The 27,667-nt window shown below is 40.5% G+C and overlaps 1 protein-coding gene across 8 annotated transcripts; it reads left to right on the top strand.

Moving 5' to 3' along the window:
- Nucleotides 1–461: 461 nt before the first annotated feature.
- Nucleotides 462–17,789, top strand: LOC141503444 (uncharacterized). 8 transcript variants are annotated; one of them, XM_074208688.1, is made up of 7 exons: nt 494–534; nt 1,465–2,088; nt 3,346–3,449; nt 3,553–3,643; nt 3,997–4,123; nt 6,157–6,267; nt 11,926–17,789. In XM_074208688.1, the coding sequence occupies exons 3-7, from the start codon at nt 3,391–3,393 to the stop codon at nt 13,467–13,469; spliced, it is 1,932 nt and encodes a 643-aa protein (XP_074064789.1). In that variant the 5' UTR covers nt 494–534; nt 1,465–2,088; nt 3,346–3,390; the 3' UTR covers nt 13,470–17,789. The 8 variants fall into 8 exon arrangements, with proteins under 8 accessions (XP_074064795.1, XP_074064789.1, XP_074064791.1 ...); XM_074208690.1 differs by lacking the exon at nt 1,465–2,088 and having other exon boundaries at nt 498–534; XM_074208693.1 differs by lacking the exon at nt 1,465–2,088 and having other exon boundaries at nt 511–534; nt 3,387–3,449.
- Nucleotides 17,790–27,667: the final 9,878 nt, after the last annotated feature.

Consider the following 27,667-nt stretch of genomic DNA (forward strand, 5'->3'; position numbering starts at 1 on the left):
TGCAGTTTGTGATGTGGGAAAGGCGGTGGAGATGTGAGCCTCCAGGGCAGCTGGGAATGTGTGGCTGCTAAAGGCAGATGTGAGAGTCATCACCATAGACATGGTCGCTCAATGCATAGAAGCTGAGGCGGTCACCAAGTGAAATAGGGTACTGGAAGAAGAGAAAAGGACCCAGAGCCCTGAAGGACACTTCTGCTAACCGCGAGGCTGTGATCCGGCAAGCATTCAATAAAGGAGACAGAGCGGGAACGGCCAGCTAGGTAGGAGAGGACAGGGACCGTCCGGGGATATGTCCCAGTCCGGCAAAAAGGTCTCCTGGGCTCGGCAGTGTATGCACCATTCCGCGCCCCACGGCCCCCACCTCCTCCCAGGAGCCTGCAGCTGGCCAGGTGTGCGAGGAACGGCGAGCGCCACGCGCAGACCTCCGAGGCGTCCTAGAGAGGCAGCGGAAGTGGCGGGCCCCTGGGGGCGGGCGCTTGGGGGTGGGGCCACACTTCCGGCCCCGCCATCGTCCGTCGGCTCGGCTGCTCGCAGGTGAGTGGGGCTGGGCGGGCTGGCTGCCTTTCCTTCCTCGCGCTCGCTCGCTCGCTCTCTTTGTCTCTTTCTCCCTCCCTCCTTCCCTCCTTCTGTCCGGCCGTCCACCCTCCCTCCCCCTTCCCCGCCCTTTCCTCTTTCCCTCCCTCCCACTCTTCCTGTTTCCTCTCCCGGACGAGGGGCCATGTCTTCGGCACCAGCAGCCCCCCTCCTTTTGTCCCGTGCCGTGCCTGCTAAGGACTCCGCCCTGACAGCCGGGCAGGCAGCAGGCGCCTGCTGTGCCCCGGGCCTGGGCGCAGGCGGCGAGTCCTGCCTCTGCCATCGATGCCCGGGATGACCTTGAGCCATCACTCGTCCCTGGGCCTTAGTTTCTCCCTCTGTCAAATGCAGGGGGGTCGCCTTCCAGGCCTTTCCAGCTTGAGATTCTCCGTGTGCCCTTGGGCAAATCACTGCCTGCCTTTGGGTGTGTTTCCTCTCCATTGGACCAGTCCCCGAAGTCAGCCCTTCACTGTAGGGCTCACCTCACCAGGGACCTCCACCATGTCACTTTGGCTCCTCACCTATCACTTTCCCCTGCAGAAAAGAAAGGAGTTGGGACTAGCGAGTCTCTGACGCCCTGCCTAGCTCTACAGCTAGGATGCTGCTTCCCGTGTGTCATCTAAGCCTCAGTTTCCACCTCTGTAAAACGAGGAAATGCAACCAAGCTGGTCTCATTATGCTGATCCATGTTTCTGTATTTGGTACAAGGCCTTTCAAATGGCAAGCTCTGTGAGGAAGGTTGACAACTTAGGATCAAATAGGGGAAAAGAAGAGGAGGAACCACTTTCTTTGGCTCCATGAAAACAGGAAATTATTCCTAATCTAAAACAACAGATGTTGTACTCAAGGGAACATTCTGTTTTGTTTGTTTTTGTTTTTGATTTTTCACAGCCATTTCTCCTATCTTCACTTGTACGACCTGGAGGTCCACACACTTCATTGCTGAAAGAGCCAAGCAGCTTTCAGGCTCCAGTTTCAACCTATTGCCACCCCCCCACCCCCACCCCCACCATGGCTTTATTGGCAACACTAATTCCACAGCCATTTATTTAACGGCATTTAACATTTTGCTATAATCTCAACAGCCTTTTCTAGTCATATTTGTTCCTCGTTCTCATGAACTACTGAAAACTAAGAGATAAAGCAACATATAGCTTCAAGGGCTGTCCTTATGGCTCTTATTTTAAACTAAGATATTTGAAATGGACCAAATAAGCTATTTTAAAACATCAACTTTTTATATAGTCAACTTTTTGTTTGTAAACCAGCACACTTTTACCCCATCTGCAGCGCACTTTTCTTTTAATAAACAAAAGAAATAGGACCACACAACTTTTGCCAAGGCTTTTCAGCTTTGAGTAAATCTTAGCTTTTGGAGGTGAGTAGGGGATCCTTCAGTAATAGTCATTGTAGGAACAAGAGCCCTCTCAAAGCACTGTTTCACACAACTCAAAGAGATCAAGTTGAACCAGATATCCCTTATGGTGCTGAACATGAGAAGCAAGTGTTACAAAGGTAAGAGCCACCTTGACATATTTCAGGGCAATGATGAAAAGTTTAGATTTGCACAAAACAGCCCCAAGGACCAGGCCAAGTTATTAGAGAAAGCCTCTTCTCTTTCTGCATGTTCCAAAATAAACTGATTCTCCTAAGTGGGATTCCCACTTAGGGGAAAAAGGCCCACCATCCTCCATGTTACCCAGAGGGTCTTGCTCTACATAGTAACCTATGGAAGCTTCCTAGTAGCCCTCATTCCTGGATATTACAAACTTGCATTGCACAAAATGGAGGGCTGCAAACTGGCCCTGGCATAACATGAGAATTATTCCCTCACTTCTGAAGAGGAAGTTGTCTCCTCTCCCCTTCATTGAGTGGCAGATGGGATTTCAGACTAGTAATTGAAAGACAGAAATGACTCTAGAAGCTTATATTTCTCTTCAGAACATTAAATGCAGTGGAAATCCTGAGTTCAAATCTACCCTCATACACTTAGGACTGACTGTATGAACAACCCTCAGTATGTCACTTGACCTCTGTCTGCTTTACTATTCTTATGTGTAAAATAGGAACGATAATAATACCTGACTCCCCAGGTAGTTGGGAAGGTAAAATGACATTCTGTTTGTTAAGTGCTTTGTACACCTTAATTAAGGCCATGTAGCTGGCTGCTGCTGTCATTATTACTACTCAGAGTAGACATCTGGGCCTTAAATGGAAAGAGCATCGACTCTAGAATCAGATGACACAGTTCATATCCTACCTCTGATGCTTACTAACTGTGTGACTTTGGTCAAGTCACTTCACTTCCCTGGACTTCAGTTTCTTCACCTAAAAAATGAAAAGCTGGACTAGATGGCCTTTGAGGGCCTTCCAACTGTAGCTCTAAGATCCTTTAAGGATATAACAGAAGATAGAGATGGGAGGGTATGAAAAACCAATTTTTAGCTGCTATCAGATTTTTGCCTAAGTTCAGCCCTGCCACTTCTGAAAGTGGAACTCAGAAGGGCTAGAGCCCCATGATCTGGCCCATTCCATTGTCCTATCCAAGAACATGGCAGTAGATTTCCCTACCTGGGACACTTAACTTCTGGCTGCCTGATGTTCAATGAGGATCCAGCCTGGGCCCTGCAGAATATGTCTCCTTCCTTCCTCCTCTGATCTGAGGGAGGTTCCATAGGACTTGGTGGGTTAACTTTAGCTACATGCTGCAAACAAGCATGTGCCAAGCTACTGGGGGCTGGCCATTGACCTTCTTACATTCTGGTTGTTCAGCTCTGACCCCCCTGGCAAAGATTCTCCTTGTTCCCCACTAGATGAATGTCATGGACTGCTAGACATTCAACAGTAATTGTTGATGGAGAGCTGTATCAGAACAGGTAAGAGACTGCTTGGAAGAGGCTCTTACTTGGTTTCCCAGAATCCTTTGATGGCAAAGAGTCCTGGACTCATCTAACTCTTGGCTACTTTGTATTCCTGCAGTTCCAGTTTAATTTCCCACCCAGCCCAAGGTGCCCAAGAGGACCCAGAGGGAAAGGTGATGGCAGCTCCATTCCTGACGTTCAGGACTCAGGTGAATTATGGCTTCCTCTGTCCTTCCTCAGTTTTCCATTTTACGTTGTGTCACTTCTAGGGGCCTGAGCCCCAGTTCCCTGTCCCAGTAGCTTGGACTAATACCATTGATTACCATTATTTTGGAATTGGGCCTTTACAAATGGTTATCCACATTTGACTCATGAGGTCCAGGTGGGTTGAAGGCTTGCCTGAAACTGTACAGCAGAAGCGTGGCAGACACAGGCCAGGGGGCACAGGTCTCCTGTTTCTGTTGCCTTTTCGGTTATGACTTGATACCACAGCATATCGCTCTCTGGTCTCTAACACCCCACCCTTGCCCTTTCATGATGGTGATTGTCTTTGATGTTTTAGGAGTCAGTGACATTTGATGACGTGGCAGTGTATTTCACTGAGGAGGAATGGGATCGATTACACCCTGTTCAGAGGACCCTCTACCGGGATGTGATGCTTGAGAACTACATGAATATCACCTCACTTGGTAAGGACTGGCTTTTTTCCTGACTCAGCAGCTATTCTAGGCTACCAAATTGGTTAATAGTTGTGAAGCCCAGTAGGCAGTTTACATTTCCTTGCCATCTGATGTTGGTTCTATGACAGGACCAATACTGTTTGCGTTGTAAAGACAAGCAACCACTGGAAAGAGTATCAAGAAGCATCTTGTAGACCTTGGGAAAGGCAGTAGGGGCCTGCATTGTTGGACCTCCCCAAGGCAGAGGGCCAGTCAGAAGACAAGTTCAGACCTTTTCTCTGACACTTTTCAACCATGTAACCCTAGGTGGACAAGTCATTTTACATTTTCAAGCCTTAGTCCCCTGATCTGTAAAATGGAGATAATACATGTAGAATCTACTTCCAAATGTGAGTATGGGACTCAAATGACATAATAAAAAATAAATAACCATAATAAATAAAGCCCTTGGCCAAAAAAAAGTCCAATGCCAGTGTCAGCACCAAGAATTAACAAGCTGTCTTGTAGTGTAGTTTTACAAAAAGATAGAATGAATCATCCAAAATTAGAATCCAAAGTATACAATAAACCCATGTTTGAGAAATTCTAGATTATAGAAAATGAAGGAAGAAGCTATGAACCCTGAATCCCTGAAAGCAGAATGATAACAGGGGAGCATTACTTATCTTACCATATGCCATAATCAATTCCAAATGGATCAATGATCTAAATAGTTTTAAAAATCATTTTCAGTCTAAAAGGAAATGTTGCTTTAATAATTATGACAAGGAAAAATTTTAGCAATTCGTTAAAAATGTCAGAAAAATAAGTGGATGGATTTGGTTAGATAAATTAAATTTTTTTTCTATAACAAAAAGCAGTGTTATCTGGAATAAAAAGAAAGAAATCAGTTATCATTTCTTTAGTTCTTTTAGGTCTACAAAGCATTTTGCATGATATTATCACCTTTGGTTCTCACACAACAGCCCTCTGTGGTAGGTGCTATTATTAACTCCATTTTATAGATGAGAAGACTAAAGCAATCCAGTTAAGTGACTTAGCCAGAGTCACACCCAGCTAATAAATTAGGGTTCAAACTCAAGTTTTCCTAACTCCAAGTCCAGCTCATTATCCACTATGCCACCTCTAACCTGTTTAATAGAAGTTTAGGTTTTCAGCTAAAAATGAAGCCTCCCATATTAATTTTCTCTGTACCCATGGCAATTTTCTAAAACATTGTTCTTCAATGTACATGAAAACCTGATTTCACTACTGCCTTAATCCAGCTTCTTTAAGGAAGGCTATGCCAGTGAAGAATAAATTTCCTGCTTCTCTGGAAAGGCCACAGTCAAGTCCCAGGGCAGATTTTCTGGCAGTCAGGCCAGCCTAGCTCAATTTGGAGGAAACTGGCTGCTCTGTGGTTGATCTGTTTTGTCCTTTATAGTTCCAGAAACCCCAGGTATCATGGGGGTACTCTCTGAGTTGGCGAAAGAAATGTTCATGTAGATGAAATCTGAGATCTTTTGAAGTATCACAGAAATAATGGCTTTCCATGTTCACCTTTCAGACAAAGAGGATGTCCCACATGGTCTGTTCTCATGTAGAAGTTCTTCCTTTCCCTTTGATCACTTTTGACTCTGAAAAGTCATCAAGTTAACTTCAGTTGACCACAGAATTTGTACGGTCCCAACACCTTTGGGCCCTGTTCCCAGGTGACGGGTTTGGTCTTTGCAGGGGTTGAAATCATAACTAATGCTATTGACTGTTCCCAGCCTCCCAGTTTCCTTCCTTTCTATTTTATTCCCAGTGTCCTAGTATTGATCCCTGGTTCATTTACCTGCTCTGAGGAGGTCAAAGGCAAATGCATTTGAATGTTCTAGGCCCAACCCAAACGCTAGTTATGGCATTGATGCCCTCAGTTTCACTATTCTTGCCTCACATCCATGTACCTCTTCAATGGTTCCCCAGCCGCTCCTCATTGTAACATCTGTGGGCATTTCCCCTTTGCTTTCTACCCATCATGGACTTGTGTCCTGAGCCTGTCTTCCTTTCCCTTTGAGCAGGGATTCTTATCTCCAAACCTGATGTGATTTCCAAGCTGGAACAAGAGGCAGTGCCATGGATCCCAGACCTTCAAGGCATAGAACGGAGAGAGGAGCAGGCCACCTGGGCAGGTGAGTCAGGGAACTGTGTAGTTACTTTTGGGTTCCTTTTCCAGTCACCCCTTTAGTGGGGAGAGCCCCAGACCTTGTTGTTTTCTCTGTCCTCCTGAGCTCAGCAGTTCTCTTTCTTTATTAATCATCCTTCCCTTACTCTTTGAAAGTTTATGCCCTACCTACAGAATCTTACTCCATTACTTCATTACTTATTCCATTACTTACTCTATTACATCCCAGTGAAGTGATTTTTTTAAAATAAGTCAAATTTTGCTTTTAAAAAAGTTTTTTATGGAGTCATACACACACTTAACTCAACAAATACTCAAACCTTTGGATGCTATATGTACTCAAAGCCTCAAAGCCGTCAACTTTTGCCTCATGCTCAGCACTGATCTCAGCACACCAGCTGAGGGGAATGGGTCAACCTCGAACAACACATTGCTGACCCATTGAGCTAGCAGTTCATAGAAACTCCCAGAAGGTTTGCAGACAAGCTGCCTCCTACCTTTGGCTCCCTCATCTGTGCTGAAGACCTCCTCTTTATTCCTATTAAATTTTATTATTTTTAATACAACCCAGCTCTGTGTCTCTCCTAGTGTTGTGCCATCTTCAAACTTGATGAGTCTGCCATCCATTGCCTTCCTCTTCATCACTGAGTAAAGCATTAAACTGCACAGATCCCTGGCGCACTGCAATAGAGACCTGCCACATTGACAGTGACCTATTAACAACCATCCTTTCTTCCAGTTCAGACCTCCAACCACTGCTGAATGCATCTTACTTTATTAGTATCCAGTTTACTCTTTTCTGTCTTCTCCATAAGAACAGTATATTTCATTTTTAAAAAAAACAGCTTTGCTAAAATCTAGGAAAACTCTATCCACAACATTCCCTTCATCTACTAATTTAATAGTCTTATCAGTTAAGGAACTGATCTGTAAATGAGCAAGTCCATTAAGGTTGATAATCAACCCCATGTTGCTGTTAGGGTGTACAGTTTTCTTCTGGTTCTGCTCATCTCACTCAGCATCAGTTCATACAAATCCTTCCAGCCTTCTCTGAATTTCCAGCCCTCCTGTTCCATCACATACCTATACAATTTGTTCGGCCATTCACCAATTGATGGATATTCACTCAGTTTCCAATTCTTTGCCACCACAAACAGGGCTGCTATGAATATTTTCGTACAAGTGATGTTTTACCCTTTTTTCATGATCTCTTCAGGGTATAGACCCAGTAGTGGTATTGCTGAATCAAAAGGTTTTATTTTTATTACCCTTTGGGCATAGTTCCAAATAGCTCTCCAGAAAGGTTGGATGACTTCACAGTTCCACCAACAATGTATTAGTGTCCCAGATTTCCCACATCCCTTCCAACATTGATCATTGTCCTTTTTGGTCATATTGACCAATCTGAGAGGTGTGAGATGGTACCTCAGAGATGCTTTAATTTGCATTTCTCTAATAATTAGTGATTTAGAGCAGTTTTTCATATGGCTATGGATTGCTTTGATTTCCTCATCTGTAAATTGCCTTTGCATATCTTTTGACCATTTGTCAATTGAGGGATATCACCTATTCTTGATGAAATCCAGGAGGCTCTTTGGAATCATTGCTTCCCTTGCTAGATATTGCCAACCATAACAATAACAGCAGCTAACATTTCTTTTTTTTTGTTTGTTTCCATGCTATACATTGATCGAAATTGAATGTGTTGGGAGAGATATCATATCCTTGAGAAGAAAATAAAATATTAGAGATAGCAAAATTATGTAGTCCATGACACTTTTTTTTAATAAAAAATATTGTAGATAATAGACTTTGGTCTTTGTTTAAACTGCACATTTCTTTCTCTGGGTACAGATGGTATTCTCTGTTGCAAGTGCTCTAAAATTGTCCCTGATTATTGCATTGATGGAAGGAGCAAGTCCAATAAGATTGATCATCACCCCTATGTTGCTATTAGGGTGTACAATGGTTCTGCTCATCTTGCTCATCATCAGTTCATTCAAGTCTTTCCAGGCTTCTCTGAAATCCCATCCTTCCTGGTTTCTAATAGAACAATAGTGTTCCATGACATACATATACCATAATTTGTTCAGCCATTCCCCAGTTGATGGACATTCACTTGATTTCCAATTCTTTGCTACCATGAACAGGGTCTATTGTATGTTTGGAAACCAATTCATTTCAAGTCAGTAAACATTTATTAAGCAATTACTATATACCAGACACCATGGGCTGGGGCTACCAAAAAAAGCAAAAAACAATCTCTGCCCTTGAGGAGTTTACAGTCTGATGGGGAAGACAACATATAACCAATACATACAGTCAAACTCTATACAGGCTAAATTGAAGATAATTAACAGAGAGAAGGCACCGAAATTCAGAGGACTTAGGGAAAGTTTGCTGGGGAAGCTTCAGTTTTATTTGGGACTTAAAGGAAACCAGGGAGGTCAATTGGAGTGGAGGAAAAAGCATTTGGGGTGGGGGGGGACAATGCATAGTCAAAGAGAATGTCTGGAGTCCAGTGATGGGATGTCTTGTTCATAGAACAGCCAGAAAACCAGTGTCACTGGATAGAAGAGTCTGGAAGTAAATTATCAGAAGACTGGAAAGGTAGCAGGGGGCTGGATTATGAAGAGTTTTGAATGACCGACAGAACCTTTAGTATTTTTTCCTAGAGGCAATAGGGAGCCACTGGAGGTTATTGAATAAGGAAAGCTAATTGACCTGTCCTACCCCACAATATGCAGGGAAAGCCTGAGGGTAAGATTATGAAATTAAAAGGGGAAATTTAGAAATGAGAACAATTGAATTGATCAGTTAACTTTTTAAATAAGCAGTAAATTGACAAGCATTAGCAAATTAAATATTTAAAAATAAGAGAAAATGCAGTTCAGCAACATTACAAAGAAAGAGATATTACAAGAACACAAAAATTGAAGGGCATTATTAGGGAATATTGTATGTAGTTATTCTGACATGAGAGAATTCAAAGGAAATAGGTGATTACCTACAGAAATATAAAGTTTTGAATTTGGCATTATAAGATGAAATTGATCATTTCAATGATTAATCCCTCAGGAAGAAATAGGAGAGAAGTCATCAATGAATTGCTTCACCAAAAATCACCTGATCTAGATGGAATCCTAACTGAATGGTTTTGAATGTTCCAAAAAGAAATAATCATAAATATAAAACAGGATGCTGCCCCCAAAGTCTTGATGAGATCAGTATGCTGTGACTTTTAAAACCTGATAAAGATAATAATATTCTAATAATTACAGACCAATTTCCCTAATGAATATAGAGGCAAAAATATTCAAGTGTTACTTAATAGAATATAACCGTGTTAACTCTGATCCACTAACCACATGAACCGATCAAAATGTAGTCACTTTCTTCATAGACATAGTTGCACCCTATCCTGTGTCATTTTGCCATTCCCTCTTGTAAATTCTCCACCTGAATTCCATGCAAAATATTGAGGCATTTTTGGATGCCAGTGGAACAAGCTGAGTAGACATCAGTTATTAATGCCCTGTTTTTGCCACAAACCCACTTTTTCTGATCATACATTTCTCTGATGACATCCTTTATACTGCTTCTCATATAATTCTTATTTGGTAATATAGTTGTTGTCTCATTTTGATTATAGCCCTCTCCATCACTCTGGGTGATGGTCAACCTTGGAGATGATTATACTCTATAGCTCATCTATAGCAACTCTGGAAGAATGTTGTTAAAAATATAGAACTTTGTTTTAGGGAGAAATTGGGTTTTCTTTTTTTTTTCTTTTTAGGATTTTGCAAGCCAAATGGGGTTAAATGGCTTGCCCAAGGCCACACAGCTAGGTAATTATTAAGTGTCTGAGACTGGATTTGAACCCAGGTACTCCTGACTCCAGGGCCAGTGCTTTATCTACTACGCCACCTAGCCGCCCCCAAAATTGGGTTTTCTTAAAAACATCATATAGTTTCCTCAAGGTAATACAGCTTGCTTTCCTCCTCCTGTTCAATTCTGGGACCAGCTTCTTGGGCTGTCCGTTATACTGCACATCATTGTAAAAAGTAGGCATTCTTTATCTATTTGGATTTTCCTTTGTTAATAGTGGAAAGCCAAACCCTTTTGAATGATGACAATTCTAGTTTTAAGAAATGCTGAAATGTTCCTGAACTTGGTGAATCAACACATTCAACACATGAAGGACTTGGCCATATAGAGATTCCCTCTTCTTTTGAAATCTGTACTAATGTCCTTGGTGGCTGTGGCAACTTTCCATCTCATAGAATCATAGATTAAAGCCAGAAGAGAACTTAAACAAGTCAAATGCACCCCCCCCCATGCCCACCTCCCACCCTAATTTTATAGATAAGGAAACCAAGGCTCTGGCTTGGGTGTTATGCCAAATTCTTGTATACTTATTATCTACTGTTTTGTAAAAGTGATACTACTCATAATCTTTCACCATTCTCCTCAGCAGTGTTGTATGTATATATTTTATTTTTATTCTAAACCAGTGATGACCTTGACTAATGGAGATAATTTGCTGCTAACCTTTATTTTAACTGTTCTTGCCTCTTGGTGGCAGAATTTTTATATTATTGAAACTTCTGTAGGAAATGTTAATCATTAGAATCAATATCTTTCATTTGGTGTACCAGCTGCTAAGTGAATGTTTATGGTCTAGAAAATAGACCATATGTTTATGGTCTAGAAAAATGGTTCTTAGCACCATATTTTCCCTTTACTTCCATTCTTGTACTCTGTAAGTCTTGGTGGCCAATTTTTTGCTTTCATTTGTGATGATAATTTCCAGAAAGTTCATCACACAGCAGCCCACCTTGATGGAAATGAACCTCTCCATATTCATCTTAGCTAGTTGTTGGACAGCAGACCTAGTCTGTGACTGGTATGGAAGAAGGACTTTTGTGTACAATTGCATTTATACAACACTTAACATTCATGCAATGATTTCTTACAATAGCCTGATGAGGTAGCTAGTACAAATATAGTCTTTGTTTTGCAGATTCTTTGGAGGAGAAGATTTGTGAGCTTAGGCTAAGGAAATGGGACCCGAAAGGTAGGAGTAAAAAAGTGAGGAGAGACTAGGCTGCAGTTATCTGAAAGGTCTACACCCCTTGGTTGTTTTTTGTTAAATCTCACTTCCACTGTCAGTTCAGACCCTTCCTCTCTATAAAAGCTCTGCATTCACTATTTATTGTTCGTTTTGGTTTAGGGCCAGTGATTTCACTGGTTTGTGAAACTCAGTAGAGCACTTCCTTCAATTCAGATCTCATTTGTATTTTAACATCTTAGAGAGGGCCCTGGAGCGCTAAGCAGTTAAATGACCTAAGCATGCTAATCTACATTCTGAGTAAGATCTTGTACCTGAGACTTCCTGAATCAAAGTTTGGCTCCCATCCAGTGACCTCTTACCCCTTCTAGTAATTGGTCTTCTTCCTCTCACTTCTTTCTTCTCATTTTAAATGGGATTTTATTTGTTATAGTTTAAAGTATACATATATTTAAAATAATTTTAAAATAGTTATAAACATATTTAAATTTCTGTACTCTCCCTTTGATTGAGGTTGATTGAGTAGCAATTTTATTTCAGCACAGGGAACAACAGGTGGTATTCATTCTGTATTTATCTTATTTTTCATTTCAGATGATGGCATTAAGATTGAGAATGAGGAGGAGCCTATTTCAAAGTCAGAAATGTCTGAAGAAGTTGCATCACAGTGGACTTTGTTGGCTGGATTCCCATGGGCCATTCCTCAGGGGTTTGACTTTGGAGATGTCTCTGCATGTGAAAACAGGTTAGAGAGGCAGCAAGGTGATGCAAGGAATTGTACCCTAGCCCAAGACAGAGGAGGTTTCAGCATTATGGGTATAAACCCCAACCAAGTCTCTGTAGAGCAGAGAGGCCATGAATACAGTGATTATAGGAGAAACTGTGGTCTGAGCTTCCCCTTACATATGGGACTGACAGTGCAGGATTTCCCCATTCCATATGAAGGCACTCCCACAGGAGGGAGAGCTCAGAGACATAATGAATATAACCACAACTTTAACCTGAATCCAGAGTCTGTAAGACAGAGAATCCATAATAGGGTGAAACGTTATGAATGTAATGAATGTGGGAATGCCTTTAGTAAGACCTCATATCTTATTGTACATCAAAGATTTCATAGTGGAGAAAAACCTTATAAATGTAATGAATGTGGGAAAGCCTTCAGTCAGACCTCAAACCTTATTGTACATCAGAGGATTCATAGCGGAGAGAAACCTTATGAATGTAATGAATGTGGCAGAGCCTTCACAGCAAGGTCAGGCCTGAAGCAACACCAGAGAATCCATAGTGGAGAGAAACCCTACAAATGTAATGAATGTGGGAAAGCCTTCAAAGAAACCGCACACCTCATTCAGCACCAGAGAATTCATAGCGGAGAGAAACCCTATAAATGTAATGACTGTGGGAAAGCCTTCAGTCAAATTTCATCCCTCATTGGGCATCAGAGAATTCATACTGGAGAGAAACCGTATAAATGCAATGAATGTGAAAAGAACTTTAGGTGTGCTTCACACCTCATTCGACATCAGAGAATTCATAGTGGAGAAGAACCTTATAAGTGTAGTGATTGTGGAAAAGCCTTCAATAAGATTTCAACCTTTATTCTTCATCAGAGAATTCATAGTGGAGAGAAACCTTATAAATGTAATGAGTGTGGAAAAATCTTCAAGGGCACTACCCAGCTTATTCAGCATCAGAGAATTCATAGTGGAGAGAAGCCCTATGAATGTAATGAATGTGGGAAAGCTTTTACTCAGATCTCAAACCTTATTATACATCAGGGAATTCACAGTGGAGAGAAACCATATAAATGTAATGAATGTGGGAAAGCATTCAGACTGCGCTCACATTTTATTACCCATCAGAGAGTTCATACTGGAGAAAAACCTTATGAATGCAATGAATGTGGGAAAGCCTTCAGTCAGACCTCAAACCTAATTGTACATCAGAGAATTCATAGGGGAGAGAAACCCTGTAAATGCAATGAATGTGGAAAAGCCTTCAGATGGAGCTCAGAGCTCATTTTACATAAAAGAATTCATATTGGAGAGAAACCTTATAAATATGATCAACATGAGAAAGCCTTCAAACAGAGCTCAGAGCTAATTTCACATGAGAAAATTCACACTAAAGAGTAACACTCTGGGTTGAATAAATATTAGGAAAGCTTCAGTCACTCTTGCAGCTTTTCAAATCCCAGAAAATTCACGCTATGATTAGATTCCATATAGTATTATAAAAGTATTGAAGGTGAGCTTGTGTGTCTATGACTTGATTTGTTTTACACCAAAACCAGTGTTGCTGGCCTTCAATCATGTCAGTTCAGATTCATGCCTTGCTATTTCCAAGCTGTAGTTGAGGCTCTCAGAGGCTATCTGTTGTAAGCAATTGCCTACTAACTCATCTTCCTCTGCCTCCAGGCTCTTTAAAAAAATCTTTTCTGCCTAAGTCTTTTGGATTAACTTGATCATGGCTTCCCTAGGCCACTATCTAGCTGACCCCATCCTACTCACCTAAGTACTTCTGGTTACTTCCAAATACAAATGCTTCACTCAGACTGCTTTCAAGAAGCCTTAGTTAGATCTACTGAGCTGGTGATATGTCTGGGGGTATTTTAGAGAGTCGCAGAGTATTTTTAGAGACAGTCAAAATATATCAAAAAAAAGTTGAGATCAAAGACTGGAAAAGAAGAGGCTATTGAATTTGCTTTAATCCAAGGACAGGAAAAGCAGCAATTTGCTTTTGCCCTGTAGTATTAACAGCCACCAACAATATAATACTTTGAGCACCTTTACACATATTATCCCTTGAATTTCACAACAGCCTTGTGAGGTAGGTTCTAGAGGTATTAACTCAGTTTTACAAATGAAACAGATCATTAGCACATGTGACTCTTCATGGTCATGTAGTTAGTGTCAGGCAAGAGTCAAGCCTAAGTTTCTTTTTCATGCTTTGTACCAGACTTTCTGGTGGAGAGGAGTGGAGAGATCTTGACTTGAGCACTGCTTTTGGATTCTAAGCTAGAGGGTAGGCTTCCCAGGAGAACCACCAGGAACCAAGGTTTAAGGAAGGGGCTAGCAGAGGAGGTTTCTCTAGAGGAGGGGATTTTGCCTCTTAAGAACCTTCTATTGTGCCATGGGAAACTTGGTTGAATTTCAGGTCAAAGAGTATGAATTCTAATCCTGGCAGTTATTTGACCTTGAGCAAATCCCTTTAGCCCCAGGACCTTACTTGATCTAGATAACTTCCAAGGCTTTTTCCGCTTCTAAATTGAGAAGCCGGTGATTCCAGAGCTTTTTTTTTTTCCCTTCACATTTTTCTTATTAAGTGCTTGCTGAAACCTGGAGTTTGAACCTATCTGGTTGCTGAGTAATTGGAGCTACGGTAGTACCTGGCACTATGTGGCTAATGCCCCTTGTGATCCAACTTGTGCACCTAATTTCCTCACTTAACCAATCCAACTTTGTGTCTTCAGACTTAGAAATCAGTATGATCACATTCGGTTCCATACTGAATAAATCCAGACATCATAGCCTGTCATATATCGAAATGCCTTCAATAATCTGGCCCGTCTACCTCTAAAACCTTCTGCTACTACACATAAGTGTATGTCTGGAAGAGGGTGACTGGGAGGAGGAGGTGGAGAGAGGGAGTTTAGCCTGAGAAAGAGAGTAATTGGGTGGGATAGGTGGAACAGGATAACTGAGGATTTCAATAGTTATCCCCGAAGGACAGAACTGGGAGGACCAGGTAGATGTTGCAGAGCCAGATTTAGCTTTAAGGACAAAGCTCCCCACCAGTGAGGGAATCATCTGCAGTTAATGGATCCTCCTCATTGGAGGCCTTCACAGAATAGATTCTGATTTATTTATATTTTGGACAAGTGACTTCTGAGTTCCCTGTTTCTGGGCTACTCCTTCATGTGACCCCTCAAACCAAGCCGTCCTCCCCTTGATTCCCTAAGCAGAATTTAGCCACACTTGCAGCATGGTGTGGTGGAAAGAGCACCGGCCTTGGAGGTGGAAGGCCTAGTTTCAAATCCTTTCCACCTACTAGCTTTAGATAATTCATTTCACCTCTCAGCCTCAGTCTCCTCATCTATAATATAGGGATTCGAAGAATCTGCCCTGTCTTAATCAGGGATTTTTTGGAGCATGTGAAAATGCTTTGTAAACTTGAAAGCATGATACAAATGGAAACTATTTGAATTCCTGCCTCTGTGCCTTTGCCCATACTGTTTCTCTTACCTGAAATGCCTTTTCCCTTTTATTCAGCTTATTTAGATACTACCCTTCAAGGGGCTAGCACCTTCCTCCATGAAATCTTCCCCAACCACCCCCACACTTAATATCCTTTATCTCCTGTGGCACTTAATGCAGACAAATAAGAAGTCACCTGTCACTGAAGGTCTTCAGGTAGAGACTAAGTGACTGCTCATCAGGGATGTTATAGGGACAGTTCCTGTTCATGTATGGCTTAGACAAGGTGGCTCTTAATGGTTGTGAGTCTGTGTTTCTACTATTGTTTGTATTATTTATTTGGCACCTAACATGCTACCTTGTATTTTGGATTTTTTAATGTATGCGCCCTGGCCCTGCCACTTAACTACCCATATAACCTTGGGTAAATATTCTATCCTCAGTTTACTTGTCTGTAAAATGGAGATGTTACCTGCCTTGCCTCTCACTGGGTTGTGAGGATCTATGTGAAAACATCTTGTGACCTGTGAAGTGCTACCCAAATGTAAGGTGGTATTTGTATTGTCTTTCCAACTTGATTGTATGCCCCATTGAGGTAAAAGATCTGCTCTTATCCCATTACCCCCAGGGGTTTTGCACTGTGCCACCCACACAGATGCACAATAAATGTTTCAAGCCAATGCTGAAGACCTGAAGTTTTGTCATTAGCTCATCCCATTAAGGCATCTTCCAAGGGGTCAGTGTGAACCCTGCTTATCTAGGCTGAGATACAGTTGCCATTGTCCAGATGGCATTCATGCTGTACTTAGATGTGGTATAGATTGTAAGCTGCTAATAAGTTCACTTGGCAAGGGGAGAAGGACATTGAACCTGGCAAAAGCATTCCTAGCCTGGGAACTGACATAACTGGGGTATGCCTTCTATCCTAAGCCTGATTGGCACATTCCACTGCCTCCATCAAGCTTCCACTGAAAGACACTCTTCACTCTTTAGCAAAGAGATCTTAAGGAACAAGCAAGTTAGGATTGACAGGAACTTAGGTCCCGATATCCTGCTTAAATCAGCAGCTTAAAATTAAGCCTGTGTTTGGCAAAAGCCTTGGGGACCCAAAACTGAAGCAGTCTACCTTGGAGGAACTTACAGGGGAATGCATATGCATATAGAAGTAAACGCAAAGTGGATGACTGGTAAATTTGGAGGGGAAGGTAGGGAAAGCACTAAAAAGGAAGAGTATCAAAAGAGGCTTCCCTTAAGAGCTTATTTCTGAGGTGAGTAAGAGCAAAGTATACAAAGAATCCAGGTCATAAAACTAGCATGGATGTCCCTCAAGATTTTGTCCTGGGTATCCCTCTTCTCCCTCTACCGTTTCACTTGGTAATCATGCCAGCTCCCATGGATTCATTTAGCTCTTTGCTGATGATGATTCTTAGACTGACTTTAACCTCTCTACTAACCTTCAGTCTTGCATTGGGCAGTTGCCTGTTGGACATGTAGGAATAGATGACCAACTCAACTCTCAAATTCATCTTTCCTCCTGTTATAAATGAATGAAAGAAAACCTGCTAGAGTGAGAGAAAATTGTAGATTTTATTCACGAAATCCTGCAGGATATGAGTACCTCATCTGGCGTGAGGCATGAGGTGGGGTTATTACAGCAGGTATCATATAATCTTCAGAAACTCTTTCCCCTCCCTCTTAGATTTTCATAGGCTCTCAGAGTTTGAGTTACAATCTAAGAGGTCCACCCATTTCATGACATGTCCCTAATATGATCCCCCCCACATCATCTGATGCATGATATGCTAATGAACCCCAATTGTCATGGGGGGGTGATATTCAATTATTCAATTCAATATTCAATTACCTAATTGTGCAAACTCAGTTGCATTAGGTCAAGATCTCTAGGTCACTCTTGACTGGTTGAGAACCGGATTCCTCTAATCTTGGGTTTGCCATCTCTGGAATGGGATTAGGAAAACTCTCCCCATTTTGTGATTGGCTGGGCCATTTCCCCTTTGTAGTGGATTTCCTAGGGACCCCCCTCCACACCCTGTGAAGACCCAACACCCTGCATTCCTCACACTCCCAAATCCTCCACTTCTAACTTTTCCTATTATTGCCAAGGGTACCACCATCTTCCCAGGCAACTTCCCAGGCAATACAACCTAGTGTCATCCTGGACTTTGCACTCTTATCTCTTACAGTTACTTTTTTGTTTCTTTTTTTAGAAAGATTTTATTTATTTTGAGTTTTACAATTTTCCCCCATTCTTGCTTCCCTCCCCCCCACCCATACAGAAGGCATTCTGTTAGTGTTTACATTGTTTCCATGGTATACATCGATCTCAGTTGAATATGATGGCAGAGAAATCATATCCTTAAGGAAGAAAAATGAAGTATAATAGATCGCAAAATTACATAATAAGGTAATGGGTTTTTTTTTTCTAAATTGAAGGTAACAGACTTCTGTCTTTGTTCAAACTCCACAGTTCTTTCTCTGGATACAGATGGCACTCTCCTTTGCAGACAGCCCAGAATTGTCCCTGGTTGTTGCACTGATGGAATGAGCAAGTCCATCAAGTTTGACCCTCACCCCCATGTTGCTGTTAGGGTGTACACTGTTTTTCTGGTCTGCTCATCTCGCTCAGCATCAGTTCATGCAAATCCCTCCAGGCTTCCCTGAAATCCCATCCCCCCGGTTTCTAATAGAACAATAGTGTTCCCATGACATACATATACCACGGTTTGCTAAGCCATTCCCCAATTGAAGGACATTTACTTGATTTCCAATTCTTTGCCACCACAAACAGGGCTGCTATGAATATTTTTGTACAAGTAATGTTTTTACCCTTTTTCATCATCTCTTCAGGGTACAGACCCAGTAGTGCTATTGTCCTATAGCTACCACCCCACCCTCTCCTCTGCCACTGCCACCCAGGTACATATCCTTATCACCTACATCTGGACTACCAAGGTTGCTGATTGTTCTCCCAGCCTGTTCTCCACTCAGTCTGATCGTGACACACCCACCAGTAGCTCCCTAGTACCTCCAGGATCAAATATAAAACCCTCTGATATTCAAAGCCCTTCATATTCTGGCCCCTTACCTTTTCGGTCTTCTTACATCTTTTGCCTCTATATATTCTGCAATCCATTTATACAATCTTCCTTGTTCTTCAAACAAGATACTGTCTCCTGACTGAGTGGTTTCACTGGTTGTCTCCCTTACTTGGACTTTCTGTCTCTTGATTTCAATTGCCAGTTAAAATCTTCCCAATTTCCTTTACTACTACTGCTTTCCTTCTGTTGTCTATAGTTAGTTTCATTAGACTTTGAGCTCTTTGTAAGCAGGGTCCCATGTGGAAGGCTTTTTAAAAAAAATTATTTAAGGCAATGGGGTTAAGTGATTTGCCCAAGGTCACACAGCTAGGTAATTATTAAGTGTCAAGTCACATTTGAACTCAGGTCCTTCTGACTCTAGGGTTGGTGCTCTATCCACTGCACTACCTAGCTGTCCCATGGGGCTTTTTTTTAGACCATTCTTTATATCACTAGCACTTGATATGCTCTTCTGAAATGGTTGTTGACTGAAGCAGAGAAGAAGGCAAGAATGCAAAGTCACAAGAAGCAAGAAGTGGACCGTCACATATGGGAAATGGTTCATGAATGGAACTCAGGTGAAATTAGTTTGGAAAGATGGACTGGACTAGATTATAAGGGATTTTAAATTCCAGACAAAGAAGTTGATCTTTTGCCCTAAAAGACAGTAGTCAGTGAATTTTGAGCAGGTCAATGACATGCTCAGGTCTGTGTTTTGGTTATGCCATGCGAAGGATGGACTAGAGGGAGAGATGAGGAAGTTAGGGTATTTCAGGGGGCTGGTGGAGAAGTGTAATAAAAACCTTCACCAGGTAGAGACTATGTTAATCAAAAGAAGCAGTGGGATGAGAACTGTGGAGGTAGAATCAACAAGATTGAGGGAAGGAGGAGTGAACAGTCAGTGATGACTCCAAAATTAGGAATCTGTGTGACTGAGAGGATAATAGTAATATTAATAGAAAGTAGGATCATAGATTTAAAGACATAACCCCCTGGCTAACCTTCCTCATTTTATAGGTGAGGAACTGAGGCACAGAAGCCTAGGTTAAGTGACTTGTTCAAGGCCACAGAGGTAATTAGAAGAAGAGACAGACCTTGAGTCCAAGTTCTTGAGACACTAATTCCATCCAGCTCTCTACTATTCTGTTTTTTATTCTCCACTTTTCTTCCTTAACAAACCACAGTTTGTTAAGCCATTCCCCAACTGAAGGACATTCACTTAATTTCCAATTCTTTGCCACCACAAACAGGGCTGCTATAAATATTTTTGTACAAGTGATGGTTTTTTACCCTTCCCCCCCCCATCTCTTCAGGGTATAGACCCAGTAGTGGTATTGTTGAGTCAAAAGGTAGGCACATTTTTGTTGCCCTTTGGGCATAATCCCAAATTGCTCTCCAGAAAGGATGGATGAGTTCACAGCTCCACCAACAATTATTAGTGTCCCAGATTTCCCACATCCCTTCCAACATTGATCATTGTCCTTTCTGGTCATATTGGCCAGTCTGAGAGGTGTAAGGTGGTATCTCAGAGATGCTTTAATTTGCCTTTCTCTAATAAGTAATGATTTGGAGCAATTTTTCATATGACTATGGATTGCTTTGATTTCCTCAGCTGTAAATTGCCTTTGCATATCCTTTGACTATTTGTCAATTGGGGAATGGCTTGTTTTTTTGAAAATTTGACTCAGTTCTCTGTATATTTTAGAAATGACAGACTCATGTTATTAAATGCATAAATTTAAAAAGTAGATTACAAAGGAAACCAATTATCTTGAAATAAAGTTATCAAAATAAAATTATAATTTCTGAATTTATTTTTCCTTTTTTATAATATTTTCCCCAATTGTCACTAAAGATAGTTTTCAACATTCATTTATTTTTCCATCTAGATGCAAAGATAGTTTTTAACATTTGCCTTTTTGTAAGCTTTTGAGTTCCACATTTTTCTACCACCTTCCCCTCTCCTATGTCATCAAGTAGTTTGGTATATGTTGTACATGTACAATCATGTTTAATATATTTCCATATTTGTCATGCTGTAAAAGAATTAGAACTAAAGGGGAAAAAACCATGAGAAAGAAAGAAAAAAAAAGTTTTAAAAAGTGAACCTAGTGTGCTTTGGTCTGCATTCAGACTCCATAATTTTTTTTTCCGGATGTAAATGTTATTTTTCATCACAAATTTTTTAGAATTATTCTTAATCACTGAACTACTGAGAGGAGCTGAGTTCATCATAGTTGATCATCTCACAATGTTTCTGTTAATGCATACAATGCTTTCCTGGTTCTGCTCACTTCACTAAGCATCAGTTCATGCAAATGTTTCCGGACGTTTCTGAAATCCACCTGCTCATGATTTCTTACAGGACAATAATACTGGGGCAGCTAGATGACACAATGGATAGAGCACCAGGAGGGCCTGAATTCAGATCCAGCCTCAGATACTTAATACTTAGCTTGGGCAAGTCACTTAACCCCATTGCCTTGCAAATCCCCTCCCCCCATAAAAGACCAATAGTACTCCATCACATCCATATACCATAACTCAATTTCCAATTCTTTGCCACTACAAAATGAGTTGCTATAAATGTTTTTGTACATGTGGGTCTTCAAAAATTTGTTTAAACCATAGTATCATGGACCCTAGACTAGCTGGATTCTGAGGTCTCTTCCAACTCGAGATCTACTGAGATCACCCAGAAAGTATATAGAGAGTAGATGAAGACTCAGCACAGAGCTCTAAGAGATTCCCTCACATAAGGGATTGGACATAGATAATCACCCATCCAATGAGAGTGAGAAGGAGCAGTCATAGAGGAGGAAGACCAGGAAGGAAGGGAGCTTGTCATGAAAATCCACAGAGAAGAGGATCTAGGAAGAAGCAGTAGGCAAGTTTCAAAAGCTTCAGTTTAAGAAGGCCAAAAAATGAGAAAAGGCCATTGAGTTTAGTAACTGAGAGCACTGGCAGCTTCAGTTAAGTAGTGACATAAATTAGATAGCAATGAGCTAAGAAACAAGGGGCATGAGAAAATGGAAACTGTGAGTAGTGCTGTTAGGCTAACAAATTTTTTTTCCCTTTTCTTAGACCTGGTGGGTAATGTGTAAGAAAACAATAGGAAAATGAATGACTTCCTTGTGATTACCCAAAAGTATTAAGGATCATAAGAAAAGACAGTTGCCAACAGCCCAAAAGGAGACTTGACACAAAACGGAATTCACAACATGCACTGGGCAATGTTCTTGACAGATAGTGTATGTCTTAAATGAGAATTGAACTTTGGTTCCAGGGTCTTTGGTGAGGATTCTGGCTGTTGAAGCAGCCTGTTGCTCAAATGGTGGCATGACATTAGAGCTATTTCATTTTAGTTATGGTCAGCAATCAGGTTTTGCCTGCCTATTCCGGTTTCTTCGTAACTTGTCAGTGCTGACCCCTTGGTAACTAGACTGTGGTGATGTCCACTGTTACCAGGACATTGCTGTTTTCCATTTTGTTTTGTTTTTCCAAGGCAATGGAGTTAAGTGACTTGTCCAAGGTCACACTGCTAAGTAAATATTAAGTGTCTGAGGACTTGAACTTAGGTCCTCTTGACTCCAGGGCCAGTACTCTATCTGTTGTGCCCCATGGCTGTTTTCAAAAACAATAGAAGGTAGGGTTAGTCATTCATGCCAAAGCACAAAAGGATATGCCCCACATTGAGACAAATAATATATAGACCTTTCTGACCTCAAACCTTTTCTTGATCTTTTTGATGTATTGCCCTTGCACCACATTTTCTTTTTACCCCTTGGATCCCACCATCATACAGGGATCTCCCAGACCCTTCATGAGCTACCTATCTCTGGTCCTTGATCCTGTTATCTTTTCAGATGGTGTTTGTTTAATGATTATGATTACCTTTGGTAATAGTTATATGGTAACTGGGGTTCTGGGTGGGATTTGGCATCCAAGTGGACTCACAGGGTTGGAGCTAGTTATTCTAGGAATGAGAACATAAAGATATTACTCCTAAGATATGTAAAAGACTGGATTATTGAGCTATAAGGCAGAGGGACAGGAAAGCTGTGTACTACAAATGAAAGGCTCAAACAGTTCAAAATCCAGTGTGTGTATCAAAGCAGGAATATCAGCAGAAGTTCAGGGGACAAGATCGTCATTACTGAAAAGGTTGGCCACAAATGCTGGGTCTCAGGTACACAGGTTTAAGGGAATTAAATCCAAAGTGAAGGGACAGACAAAAGGAAGGAACCTGGTCATCTGAGCTGAAGAAATGGCTTACAAGGATGGAGAGAGCAGAATTCAGTCAAAGAAACTCAAGAACCTTGTGACCACAACCAGCAGTGCTGAGTGGGGTCTGACCAGTGAATGCTAACTCAAGCCTCCTTCAATTGTTTCTGCCTAGAGACAGGAGTGACTTTGTCTGGGATGGGACCTCCCTATGGCCTTAGCTTCCAGGGATAGAAGAGTTAATGAACCAAGAACACTGTATTCTCAAATACTCAAAATTAAAATACAATTGACATTTCTTGTGGTTGCCACCATCAAATTATACAAGTTTGGAGGCTTAGAGTTATCTTCAACTCTACCTTCTCCTTCAGCTCTCCATCTCCCACCCCAAAAACCAAACAGGTCTTGGCAAGTTTACCTTCACAGCATTTCATATATCCCCTGTCTTCACTCACATAACTTCTTTTTTTTTTAGGTTTTTGCAAGGCAAACGGGGTTAAGTGGCTTGCCCAAGGCCACACAGCTAGGTCATTATTAAGTGTCTGAGACCGGATTTGAACCCAGGTACTCCTGACTCCAGGGCCGGTGCTTTATCCACTGCCCCACCTAGCCACCCCACTCACATAACTTCTACCATATTTCAGGCCCTCACCATCTCTCACCTGACTATTGTGATAGATTCCTAATTGATCTTCTGTCTTAGTTTCTCCATTCTCTAATCTGTTCACACATCTGGCAAAGCAATCTTACAAGAATGTTCAGTGGACTCTAGAATGATGGGGAGGAGACTAAATCACTGAGAACCTTCAGTTCTTCAAAATAAACATTTTGGACAATAAAAAAAATAAGTTGCCCAGATTAAATGAAGAGGAAATTAAAAACCTAAACAACCCTATCTCAGATAAAGAAATTCAACAAGCCATTATTGAGCTCCCTAAGAAAAAATCTCCAGGGTCACATGGATCCACAAGTGAATTCTATCAAACATTTAAGGAACAATTGGTTCCAATCCTATATAAACTCTTTGGAAAATAGGTAAACACAGAACTCTGCCTAACTCTTTCTATGACCCCAATATCGTGCTAATACCTAAACTGGACAGAGTTAAAACAGAGAAAGAAAATTCTAGACCTATCTTCCTGATGAATATAGATGCAAAAATCCTAAATAAAATCTTAGCAAAATGATTACAACAAGTTATCACTGGGATAATACATTATGATCAAGTAGGATTTATCCCAGGAATGCAGGGTTGGTACAATATTATGAAAACTGTTAGTATACTCAATTATATCCACAACAGACCTATCAGAAATTATATGATCATATCAATAGATGCTGAAAAAGATTTTGACAAAATACAGCACCCATTCCTACTAAAAACACTATAGAGTATAGGAATAAATGCATTGCTCCTTAGAATAATTAGCAGTATCTATCTGAAACTATCAGCCAGCATTATATGCAATGGCAAGAGGCTAGAGGCATTCCCAATAAGATCAGGGGTGAAACAAGGATGCCCATGATCACCACTACTATTCAATATTTTATTAGAAATGTTAACTTCAGAAATTAGAGAAGAAAAAGAAATTGAAGGAATTAGAATTGGGAAGGAAGGAACAAAACTCACTCTTTGCAGATGACATGATGGTCTACCTAGAGAATCCCAAGAAATCATCTAAAAAACTACTAGAAACAATTAGCAATTTTAGCAAAGTCACAGGCTATAAAACAAACCCTCATAAATCCTCAGCATTTCTATATATGACTGGCAAGATACAGCAGAAAGAGCTAGAAAGAGAAATCCCATTAAAAGTAACCCTAGACAATATAAAATACCTGGTAGTCTACCTACCAAGGCAGACTCAAAAACTTTTTGAAAACAATTGCAAAACACTTCTCACACAAATTAAATCAGATTTAAATAACTGGGCAAACATCAACTGCTCATGGATGGGTAGAGCTAATATAATAAAAATGACAGTTTTACCAAAACTAAACTACCTGTTCAGAGCCCTACCAATCAAATTTACAAAAAATTACTTTTAATGAGTTAGAAAAAGTTGTAAGTAAATTCACATGGAGAAATAAAAAGTCAAGAATTTTCAGGGATTCAATGAAAAAAAAAGTGCAAAAGAAGGTAGCTTAGCCTTACCAGATCAAAAATTATATTATAAAGCATCAGTCATCAAAACTGTCTGGTATTGGTGAAGAAATAGAGTGGTGGACCAGTGGAATAGACTAGGTGCAATAGCAGGAGATAATTATAGTAAGCTGCTGTTTGGTAAACCCAAAGAGTCCAGCTATTGAGATAAAAACTCTCTCCTCGATAAAAACTGCTGGGAACATTGGAAGTTAGTATGGAAGAAACTTGGATTAGACCAACACCTCACATACTATACCAAGATAAGATCCAAATGGTTACAGGATTTAGACATAAAAAACAATATTATAAACAAACTAGAAGATCAAGGACTAGTTTACCTGTCAGATCTATAGAAGGGAAGCAGTTTATGACCAAGAAAGAAATGAAGAACATCACTAAAAAAAACTAGATGATTTCAATTACATTAAATTAAAAAGCTTTTGCACAGACAAAATTACTGATAACAAAAATCAAAATAAATGTAGTAAATTGGGAAAGAATTTTTTACAACTAGTATTTCTGACAAAGGACTCATTTCTAAAATATACAGAGAACTGAGTCATATTTTCAAAAAAACAAGCCATTCCCCAATTGACAAATGGTCAAAGGATATGCAAAGGCAATTTACAGATGAGGAAATCAAAGTGATCTATAGTCATATGAAAGATTGCTCTAAATCATTACTTATTAGAGAAATGCAAATTAAACCTTCTCTGAGGTACCACCTCACACCTCTCAAAGTGGCCAAAAGTGACCAGAAAGGACAATGATCAATGTTGGAAGAGATGTGGGGAAATCTTGGACACTAATGCATTGTTGGTGGAGCTGTGAACTCATTCAACCTTTCTGGAGAGCAATTTGGAATTATGCCCAAAAGGTAACAAAAATGTGCATGCTCTTTGATCCAATACCACTACTGGGTCTATACCCTGAAGAGATGATGAAAGAGTAAAAACATCACTTGTACAAAAATATTCATAGCAGCCCTGCTTGTGGTGGCAACAAATTGGAAATCAAGTAAATGTCCTTCAACTGGGAAATGGTTTAGCAAACTGAGGTATATGTATGTCATGGAATGCTATTATTCTATTAGAAACTAGAAGGGATGGGAATTCAGGGAAGCCTGGAAGGATTTGCGTGAACTGATGCTGAGTGAGATGAGCAGAACCAGAAAAACACTGTACACCCTAACAGCAACATGGGGGCAATGATCAACCTTGATGGACTTGCTCATTCCATCAGTGCAACAATCAGGGACAATTTTGGGCTGTCTGCAAAGGAGAGTGCCATCTGTATCCAGATAAAGTGGAGTTTGAACAAAGTTCAAGGACTATTCCCTTTAATTTAGAAAAAACCTAATATCTTATTGTCTGATCTTGCCATCTCTTATACTTTATGTTTCTTCCTTAAGAATATAATTTCTCTCTCATCATACTCAATGTGGATCGATGCACAACATGGAAACAATGTAAAGATTGGCAAATTGCTTTCTGTGGGGGGAGTGGGGGAAGGCAAGTAAGATTAGGGGAAAATTGTAAAACTCAAAATAAATAAAATCTTTAATTAAAAAATGGTCAAAGGATATGAACAGGCAGGTTTTTTTATATTGTAAATGTCAGATTGATTCATATTATAAATGTCAGATTGATATTTTATTTTATTTTTCTAAATACATGTTAGGAAAGTTTTTCAACATTAAAAAAAAAATGTGGAGTTTGAACATAGACCAAAGACTATTACCTTCACTTTAGAAAAAAAACCTGTTATTTTATTATGTAATTTTGCTATGATTTATACTTTATTTTTCTTCCTTGATGATATAATTTCTCTCTCATCACATTCAACTTAGGTCAATGTATATTATGCAAACAATGTGAAGACTAACAGATTGCCTTCTGTGGGAGGTGAAAAGAGGGAAGAAAGAATAGGGGGAAAATTGTAAAACTCAAAATAAATCAAATCTTTCTTTAAAAAAAGTATTTATGTGCTTCACTTGTGACATGGATAGAGATCTAAGGAATCTAGTCAATCATTTTCCAAGGGAGATTGCAAGGCAATTTCATCCTGAGGAGAACAGGAGAAAGACCATGGCTAGGCCCTTTTTCCTTTCTTTGCCTATGTCAAAAAGGAGTGTCAGATTAAAATTAGATCTGTAGGGGCAGCTAGGTGGCACAGTGGATAAAGCACTGGCCCTGGAGTCAGGAGTACCTGGGTTCAAATCCGGTCTCAGACACTTAATAATTACCTAGCCGTGTGGCCTTGGGCAAGCCACTTAACCCTGGTTGCCTTGCAAAAATCTAAAAAAAAAATTAGATTTGTTTCCTTGTCTAGGGTACAAGTATGACTGAGGAGAAAAACACTTCCCTGATTGTTCTAAAGAGTGAGTGTAGGTCTTAATTTACACAACCTTCCCCTAAAATGTTGGCTACACAATACGCAATTACAAATAATGAATTATGGTAAACTCATTTATTCAAGCAAAACAGCAAACTGAAATTGGAGAAGTTCTGCAGCTTAGAATATCCATAAGGGTGGATAAACTCTTTAATTGTAGTGAGGGGAGATCTCAACTCAGACTAAGAGAAAGTGCCCAGTCTAAGCCATGGAGGTCAATTTCTAGTAGTCTCTGGAGAAGCAAGTCAGAAATCAGAGACACGTTGAGTCTTCTA

Source organism: Macrotis lagotis, chromosome X (assembly GCF_037893015.1).
Source record: "Macrotis lagotis isolate mMagLag1 chromosome X, bilby.v1.9.chrom.fasta, whole genome shotgun sequence".
Classification (NCBI taxonomy): domain Eukaryota; kingdom Metazoa; phylum Chordata; class Mammalia; order Peramelemorphia; family Peramelidae; genus Macrotis; species Macrotis lagotis.

Coding starts and splice junctions, on each gene's coding strand:
- LOC141503444 (XM_074208688.1), top strand. CDS start 3,391: ATGTCATGGACTGCTAGACATTCAACAGTAATTGTTGATGGAGAGCTG. Junction 3,644..3,996: donor TCCTGACGTTCAGGACTCAG/GTGAATTATGGC, acceptor TTGATGTTTTAG/GAGTCAGTGACATTTGATGA. Junction 4,124..6,156: donor CATGAATATCACCTCACTTG/GTAAGGACTGGC, acceptor CCCTTTGAGCAG/GGATTCTTATCTCCAAACCT.